The sequence below is a fragment of the Physella acuta genome, unplaced genomic scaffold, assembly GCF_028476545.2.
Source record: "Physella acuta isolate Inbredline_101_S28 unplaced genomic scaffold, ASM2847654v3 ptg002376l, whole genome shotgun sequence".
Lineage (NCBI taxonomy): Eukaryota > Metazoa > Mollusca > Gastropoda > Physidae > Physella > Physella acuta.
Genome location: NW_026733867.1, coordinates 1 through 10000, shown reverse-complemented (window position 1 = coordinate 10000; position 10000 = coordinate 1). Strand labels below are relative to the sequence as shown.

General features: G+C 36.5%; 1 protein-coding gene across 1 annotated transcript in view; it reads left to right on the top strand.

The window, feature by feature from the left end:
• The window catches only part of LOC131933136 (uncharacterized), a gene marked incomplete at its 3' end in the record, with an annotated part of 12480 nt that extends 6673 nt beyond the window's left edge, over positions 1 to 5807 (top strand). The window contains exons 6-9 of the mRNA XM_059289938.1: positions 1624 to 1761; positions 2726 to 2787; positions 4477 to 4605; positions 5629 to 5807. Coding sequence (XP_059145921.1) covers positions 1624 to 1761; positions 2726 to 2787; positions 4477 to 4605; positions 5629 to 5807 — 508 coding nt within the window. The remainder of the gene's footprint in view (positions 1 to 1623; positions 1762 to 2725; positions 2788 to 4476; positions 4606 to 5628) is intronic.
• Between the last annotated feature and the right edge of the window lie 4193 nt (positions 5808 to 10000).

Below are 10000 nucleotides of genomic sequence, written 5' to 3'. Positions count from 1 at the left end.
TTATTTAAAATAAAAATATACGTACTTAAAGGTCCATTTATTGAAGAAATTTTAATTCTGTGTATGCGATATTTCCAACTGGATTGTGATATATTTAAAATGTCTACGTATGCTACTATAAAAATGTATATAGACACACAATAAGAATATTTACACTTTTATTTTATATTAAACACCTTCTGCTTCATACAATAACTAAAGTGTATCCAAGAAATAATCAAAACGATTGGCTAGATTTTAACAATAAAATATTTTTTCAAAAAAAGTTTTCTTTTAAAAAAGCTTATTATACTGTGGTTATTATTTAGTAAAAACTATAGCTATACACGCAACAGTTATATTTTTACACCATCCTTAGCTAAATTAGATTGCTTTTGAATAATTATACAATGAAAAAATGACTAATTAAAAAAAGTTTAATTAATTGAAGAAATTATTATTGAAATGTTTTTACAAATGAATAGAGAAAAAAGAACTACCCCACTGAAATTGGAATTTGTTTTTGTCTTTTATGGATTAATTAAATTTCTTATGTCAATGTTCGGGTCTATTATATTGATATATTTTCCATGGTTTTAAAAGCTGACCTCTGTAATTCCATTGCACGCGCTGAATTTAAAGGTCTTAACAAGGCCTGTGTGAAGTGATAAATTTCACGGCCTAGCCTGACAAGAACCATCGACATTTACTGGAAAGTGTTTATCATATATAAACAATTGCATAGATGGTAATGTTTGCATGTAGAGGTACACAATGATCTTGTGCAATTCTCGTCCCCCTCAACAAAATGTGTATGCACACTTATATGGTTATGCCAGTATGACGGTGCCTTAATCGTATTTAAAAAAATCGTTTGCATGTATCGTATATTTATTTGGCTACAGGACATTACCATCCCCCCGGAAATTACCCCCGGACATTTCTCCCCCCCCCCCAGTTTTTACCCCCCCCCCCCCGGAGCAATTACCCCCTGTCAATTACACCCCTGGCAATTACCCCCCCCCCTCTCAAGTTAGAATCCTAACTCTAACTAGAATTCTATACATATATACTATACTATATACTACTTTAATCCAAACCTTAAGAAAAAAGACCAAAACCTAAGCATCCACCTTAGCCTAAACTTCAAACAAAACCAAAAACAACGCTAGACATTGGTTTACGCCTAACCCTAACCCTAGCCCTAACCCTAACCCTAACCCTAACGCAAACCCTAACCCTAACCCTAACCCTAACCCTAACCCTAACCCTAACCCTAGCCCTAACCCTAACCCTAACCCTAACCCTAACCCTAACCCTAACCCTAACCCTAACACTAACCCTAACCCTAACCCTAACCCTAACCCTAACCCTAACCCTAACCCTAACCCTAACCCTAACCCTAACCCTAACCCTAACCCTAACCCTAACCCTAACCCTTGCCCTAGCCCTAGCCCTAACCCTAACCCTAACCCTGTCGGGGGGGATGTCCTACTGGACGGGGGGTAATTGACAGAGGGTAATTACTCCGGGGGGTAATGTCGGGGGGGGGGTATCCGGGGGGCAATTGACAGGGGGGAAATGCCCTGTTCCCATTTATTTATGTATATATGTGTGCTCCTTTTGTGTACGTTATATCTTCAGGCAAAATCCAACTTTTCAAGTTTTAACTGTAGATGAAAATGAAATTACAATCACCCTAAAAATGTCGCCTGGAACTACTTTTAGCTACTTGAACAAAACATTTTCCAATGCTGACACATTAAGAGTTACTTTAAAAAAGTAAGTATATTTCTGCGTGGGTAAAAAATAATAATAATTGAATAATGTGAAATACTTTTTAAAAATACGTTTACTTTGGCATGGATTCCAAATATAATAATTCTAGCAGAAACAGTTTTTTAAATAATTATCATTAAAATAAAAAAAAAACCCCACGTTTTCTGATTGAACTAAAAAGTAGATTTCAGAAGAGGGAAAGTACCGAACTTTGTTTTTATCAAATTACAATTACTAGGTTATGTCCCTTTTTGTACAAATCAATAGGAGTCTAATATGATCAATAAAAATTTCCCATGGATCAATTTAGTAATAATAATATATGAATATTGTATTGTCATCGGAAACAAAGCTTCCCTGAAAATTTCAGCGCGCTAGCTAACTGGGAAGTGCCCGAAATTTCGATCGCAAAATTTGATGGAAAGATAAACAAACAGACGCGAAAGCAAGTTAAAGAAAACGTAGGAAAAACCAGACGCATATTATTTTACGCCAGTTTTACAAGCTTTTATTCATCTTGTTTACTTTGTCTGTCCGTCGTTTTGTCTGTCGTCCGTCATGTGTGGGTCGCTTTTTAAATTCTAGTAAAGGTATTCAATACATAAAATAGCGACCCACGCTTTATTTTTAATTATTCAAATAGTAGTTTTCAAATATATATCTCAGAAAAATAATTTATTTTTCATTTTTAGCGCATTATCACATAAAAGCTTGTTATTAAATTGTTTTTTATGCATTTCTTTTTTCTTACAACTCAACAAGTGTGATAGTCAATGGTCACTACTAAATCCATCCAAAATAAATCAGTGTACTTGGGAGTTAGCCTACCCACTACAAATTGCCATTATAAAAATGTTGAGTTTTGAAATTATTTAATTAAGGGAAATTTCTTTTTTAAAAATATGTTTATAGTATTTAAGTATTGTTTTGTTTCATACATGTTTATAATATTTTTTTTTCTATAAAGATTTGAAGCATTTGGTTTATCAAAATGCGACCCTAGTCTGGTTGTGCAGAGTACCCTAACTGGTAAGTAATTATTTTGTAAACATTAGTGCTTGCTCCATATACTAATGGATATTAAGTTACACATGGTAAACTAAACTATTTGCGTTCATAAAGACGGTTCACTTAAAATAATATACCGGGAGTGATCTCCCCTAAACTTTCTGGAATATTGTTATATAACTCTACGATGGATGGCAACGCGGGATATAGGCATGATTCTTATTCAATTTTTAATTACTTAAACTTTTAAAAATAAAATAGAATATCTTAGAAATAAAGAATTGCGCATGAAATGAATGGCAAACAATATGTGTATAATTGTGCGGAATATTATTAGTACTTTATTTTTTAAAATAAATTTTTAATCACTTTATTTTTGTTTTTTGAGAAAATGCAAATAGCGTAAATTCACACACACACACACACACACACACACACACACACACACACACACACACACACACACACACACACACACACACACACACACACACACACACACACACACACACACACACACACACACACACACACACACACACACACACACACACACACACACACACACACACACACACACACACACACACACACACACACACACACACACACACACACACACACACACACACACACACACACACACACACACACACACACACACACACACACACACAGACATGCGGACAGAATTGCAAAACCAAGTTTTTCCGACTCGAATACGCATAAAACGCCGAAATTTTGATGAATCTGGATTTTAAATTTTTGCCCGATTAAAGTAAGCCCCCTATACCCCGTATGTAATAAACTTCCCAACATAATCTTAAACAAACTGTTTTCATAAATAAACCGGGAGTGCTCTCCCTTAAACTTTCTCGAATATTCTTATATAACACATAGACATGATTTTTAATTACTTAAACTTTTAAAAATAGAATAGAATCTCGTAGAAAAAAGAATTGCGCACCAAGCGAACGCCAACACAAAATGTGCATAATAGTGCGGAAGTAATATTATTAGTACTTTATAAATTTACATGCGTTTTTTGAGAAACCGGAAATAGCGTAAATTACTACTTCCGGTCAACGAAATAATTCAAAATTTGACAGAAGGTAGAGGATTAGATCTTTTACTTACATGTGAAATTTCATTTATCTATCTGAAATAGTACACAAGTTATAGGCTTTTGAAAAATTCAAAATAGAAAAAGTACCACTTCCGTTTATCAGAAATCGCTCAAAAGCTTATACGGATCTACGATTTTGATAAAATACTTATATATGAAATTTCATCAACCTAGCTATAACGGTACTCAAGTTATCGTGTTTACAAACACACAGACACACACACAAACAGACACACAGACATACGGACAAGATTGCAAAATTATGTTTTTCCGTATCAGTGAGGTGTAAACCATCGAGATTAGTAAAAATCTCGATTTTATTTGCGCGAATACAAGACTTTCTCTATACTTCGTAAATACGAGAGAGTAAAAAGTTTATCTTCATTAAATAATGCATGTAAATAACGAATATTAAACTAAATATCCGTGTTCGTAAAAAGTTTTTACGTGATAAAATAATAGAAATATACTAAACATTATTAACTAAAATGTGTGTTCATTAATCATTTTGCTTGATAAAGTATAAGAAATAACCTACAGATGCTGTTGAACTAATTTGAACATTTTTTAATGGACTAATACAGGGACCACAGTTGAAGGGAAAAATCCGATTGGTTTGATCAGTGGCGACTGCCTGTCCAACACTACAGTCGTTAGATGTGAAACGATGCAATTTGTTCCGGACGAATTCGGTTCCAGGGATTTGTTTCTAGGTACTGTCCCCTTTTCCCGTGCCCAAGACACACGATGCAGATACAGTAGAGTCCATCTGTTTCAGAGACCTCGGCATACGAAGGGATAGTGTGGTCAGCACTTTGCCCAGCCGCCTGTGCTTTCCCTAACGTGAGTCAGGTACCCATCAGAAGTAAATAGAGATAGGGGCGTTCTACTGACCTGAACTCGGACACGAACTCGACTTTCGGGTTAGCAGTCTAGCGTTTTAGAGCTAGGCCACGCGTCCTCGTTTCTAGGTATAGTAAAAATAAAAGATATAAAAATGTGTGCATGACCAATACATTCATTCGGAAATGTAGTTGGGTTTTATGCCAAAGAAAAAAAAATAGAAACTACGCACATTCGTACTGAACTAACGAAAATTGCGTGTTTTGGAAATTAAAAAAGTCCAATGTGATTTTTAAAGATTAATGGGACTTCTTCTAGATATTCTCCTCTTGGTTAAGGGGGGGGGGTGCTTTAAACTTTGGGCTAAGGAGAGGAAGGGACATGATGAACACTTGATGTTTTTAAATGTGTAAATTATATATTCTTTTTTATATCTCGTCCTTCGCGAGGCAGTACTTCCCCCGAGAAATGCCTGAAAGAAACATTGAATGCCTTTATCTATAAATATCATACACGTTTCCGTGTCTGTATCTGTATCTGTATCTGTATCTGTATCTGCATGTGTATTGGTAGTTGTAAACACTCTCTCTCATTCTCTCTCTCTCTCTCGCAATATCTTACTCTCTCGTATACGTTAATTCATAGCCCAAGCAAGGCCCATAAGACACAACGAAAGATCAAGCATTTACTTTATTGCACTCTTTGGAGTTGTGATGTATAGTAACAGCTGGGCTATGAACTTCGTTTTTTTTTGGGGACACATGCAAATATGAATTCCAAAAACTTGGGCTTCCATATAAAGAAACACACGCGTTTTAAGATATATCTGTAAAATCGAAAAGTTATATACAAGATTTAATTAAATTAATATTTTCTATTTTAACTAAATGCAGAGATGTTGACCCCGGTGGTATCTTTTGGCAAGGAGTTTATTACTGTGGTGATTACCCGGATTACGCCGGTATTTAACATGGTCATCTCATCAGAGGATTCCACAACTATCACAATCTCTGAGGGTGGTGGCTCCAATTATCCCCCGGTATTCCTCGCCAAAGCTGGGGATTCTGCTATTGTGAGTACATCCAAATAGGCATTAGGTTTATCCTTTTTTAATCTACATTCTTACACGTTTCTTACCATTTTAATCTCTTATTTACTTACTCTATTTCTCTTTAACGCTTTCTGCTTTCTTGCTCTATTCGCATTCTCTCAATGCTCTTGTCTCCCAGTTTCTTCCTGTATGAATCTATTCGAGCCGGACGTTTTCCCGAAAGACACTTGCCCGAATGCTGTTTGCCCGAAGGCAAGTGGCATTCGGGCATTTGTATCATTCGGGCAAGTGTTCATTCTGGCATTTGTCGCATTCGGGCAAGTGTTCATTCTGGCATTTGTCGCATTCGGGCAAGTGTTCATTCTGGCATTTGTCGCATTCGGGCAAGTGTTCTTTCGGGAAATCGGCCTTCGGGCAAATAACTATCAGGAATTTGTCGTACATACTCAGGGTATTTTACGCTCACTTTTTAACGCGTTGCCTACTACTTGACGTTCAGATACGGAATATACACTAACACCTAGAATTTCAACCTGTGTGTATGAGTCTAGCTATTGTATATTTATTGTATAGCTATATATTTAGATGTATTTCTTTATATATATATATATATATATATATATATATATATATATATATATATATATATATATATATATATATAAATATACATATATTTGTAACTTTATTTATATATATTTACTATATATGTACACAAATATATACATACGAGAAAAATGGCCCGTTGAGGAAGGATACAAAGGGCGCTAGGTTGATAGTGTTGTCTCTTTTCTTTAAACAAAAAAAAAAAACGCAACCACCTTTACCTCAAATTGAACTGGAAACGAAAAATGACACTAAAAACGGATTTTTATCAAGAATCGAGATTTTAATTTGATCTACACGTAGTTATCGCGCATTTATACAAAATATAGTCATAGGCATATCCATAAACCATGCACCTAATATCATTCATGACAAAAGTGGCATTTAGTGTTTCTTTCAGGCAACTCTACCCCCCCCCCCTCCCCACACACCCCAAAACATGTCTAACGTCCCATTCAACGAAATATAAGTACATACTTTTTCACTTTCCGCCCCCTCCCAGAAAATTCCACCCCCACCCCCGAAAATTTCAAGTACTCCCACCACTCTCCGGGGAGGAAATGTCTGAAAGAAACACTGGTGTCGCGCTTAGCCACTACCCGAAGAATTGCACGAAAGAAACTCTACACGCAAAACGCTTATAAGATTAGTTCTTACGCGGAGGTGGGGCTTCGCCCCTACCCGAAAAGTTGCATGAAAGCAACTCTGCACGCAAGCCACTTTTAAGATTAAACAAAATTGGCTTTTTAATTCAATGTTTACTCGAGAATGAATGACGTCATACTATTCTACGCACTTTCCCGGCTGAGACATTTTTCTACTATATGCGTTTATGTCACGTCATGTTTTGTTTTCTTTTTACTACGCATGTTTTTAATTTGCTTGTGTTTTCTCTATAGCGTTCTTGTCCGATACATACATACACAGATAGACAGACAGCGAAACTATTAGTTTAGACGAGATAAATGGCCCGTTGAGGGAGAGATACAACCGGCGCTAGGTTGGTAGTGGTGTCTTTTTTCTTTAACTTTAAATCAAAAAGAAAATCACCACCTAAACTTCAAATTTAACGGAAACGAAAAATGTCATTGAAAACGGATTTTTATCCAGAATCTGCATTTTAACCGGATTTAAGCTTGATTTACATGTAGTTACTGCACATTGATACTAAACACAGTCGAAGTCAAATCCCTAAACCTTGCACCTAATCTCAATCACGAATTAAGTCGCATTTAGGTGGGGGGGGGCTCTGCCCTGAGCATCCCCCTTACCCAGACACACACTATAAAGTGCGTCTACCGTCTCATTTAACGAAATATACTTTTTATAGAAAACATATTTTTACCTGTGCCCGCCCCCTTCCAAAAAATTTAGTCCACCCTCATCCCCGAAAATTTCAAGAACCCCTCCCCCTTCTGGTGAGGAATAACTCGGAAAGAAACACTGGTCGCATTTATAACTCATACAAACTAAAGGTAGAGCCCACTTCTATAATATAGACCTGTTTCCTACTTTCGAACGATATAAATTTTACTCAAGCAGACAGTGTTCGTTTCAAGCTTTTTCACGGGGGGTGGGGCACTTAAATTTCGACGGGTCGGGGAAGGACGACACTGGTAAAAGTATATATTTTCTCTATAAATTATATTATCCCTTTTTTTGGGAGGGGGGGGGGGGGGAATTAGACGTTCTAGCGTGGGGGGGGGGGGGGGGGGGGGAGGTAAAGGGGCTTTGCCCCTACCAGAAAAGAAACTCTTCTTGCAAAACACTTATAACATTAGACACATAATTTAGGTCGTAATGTCAGTGTTTTTTTATGGAGTCTCGATGACGTCATTTATTTGAGGGGGTTGGGGCGGGTAGACGATCTACCGGGAGTGGGGCTCCACCCCTACCCGATGAGATGCATGAAAGAAACTCTTCACGCAATACACTTTAAAGATTAGACACACTAATTAGGCCGTAATGTCTGTGTTTTATTATAGAGTATCGATGACGTCATTTCTTTGGGGGGGGGGGGCTTAAACGTTCTTTAGGGGGGGGGGGTGGGGGTGAGGTGGGGCTTCGCCCCTAACCAAATAATTGCATGAAAGAAACTCTGCAAGCAAACCACTTTTAAGATTAGACAAAATTGGCTTTTTAAAAATTCAAATGTTTACTCGAGAATCAATGACGTCATATTACTGTGTGCACTCTCCGGCTTAATACTATTTTCTACTACATGCTCAATGTGACGTCATGTTTCGTTTTCGTTTAACTATGCATGTTTTTATTTTGCTTGTGTTTTCTCTATAGCGTTCTTGTCAGATAGATAGACAGATAGACAGAGAGATTGATAGATAGATAGACAGACAAACAGCTAAACTATTATTATAGACGAGAAAAATGGCCTGTTGAGGAAGGATACAACGGGCGGCTAGGTTGATAGTGCTATTTTCTCGGTACTTTAATTTATACAAAATATAGTCATAGGCATATCCCTAACCATGCACCTAATCTTATTTTATTAATTTTATTATAGAGTATCGATGAAGAGATTTCTTTTGAGTTGGGGAGGGGGGGGGGGGGGGCTCATACGTTCTTACGCGGGGGTGGTGCTTCGCCCTTACCCGAAGAATTGTATGAAAGAAACTCTTCACGCAAACCACTCCTAAGATTAGACAAAATTGCCTTTTTATTCAATGTTTACTCAAGAATCAATGACGTCATATTACTGTGTGCACTCTCCGGCTTGATATTATTTTTACTCTATGCTAAATGTGACGTCATATTTCGTTTTCGTTTCACTGTGAAAGTTTTAAAATTTCTTGTGTTTTCTCTAGAGCGTTCTTGTCAGATAGATACACGGTTTATTTTTGCACGATTACAAGACTTTCTCTATACCAGTGGTTCCCAACCTTTTTCGAGTGGCGACCCCCTTTTATAAAAATTAAGTAACCCGCGACCCCCATAGAATTAAAACGCCGAAATTAGTATGGAAGCACTAAATAACATTTTCTAGTAGACTTTCAATATGAACTACTCTTGATAACTGTTTTAATACCATGAGTAAAATTGCATACTATTCACTAAACATTCGCGGTTATAATTTTTTTTAAGTATTTTTTTTTTTTGTTAACGCCAACCTATGTCATTATCATTATCTTATTTTGTTTTTAATCGAAAAATAGTGTTGAAAATCTATTCTCGAAAAGTCAATCAATTTTACGTTTGGGTATGAATGGTGAATACTACACCAAAATTGAGTGTGCAGTTTTTTATCTTACGCGGAATCATTCTACAGATCAAAGAATTCATCTTGTAATTCATCGTGAATGCTGGCAACATCGAGGGAAGAAGAGAATGGATAATGCGTCAATACAGATTCTTTTTTTTTTCAGCTCAGAGAAATAGCGCTGCAGTTCGTTTTCACTTGATTCAAGATGCCTAGAAATTTCTTCTTTCAAAATTTTAATTATCTCGCAACTAAACTCATCTACCACACTGCAGAGTTTCTCAAATTTACAATATTTCCAAGATTTATTTTCTTTGCCGATTTTGCAGCTTTGATAAAATGCCCCGAGATAATCATGGAAAGTGAAAATATTCGTTCATTTTCCCTGAAGCTT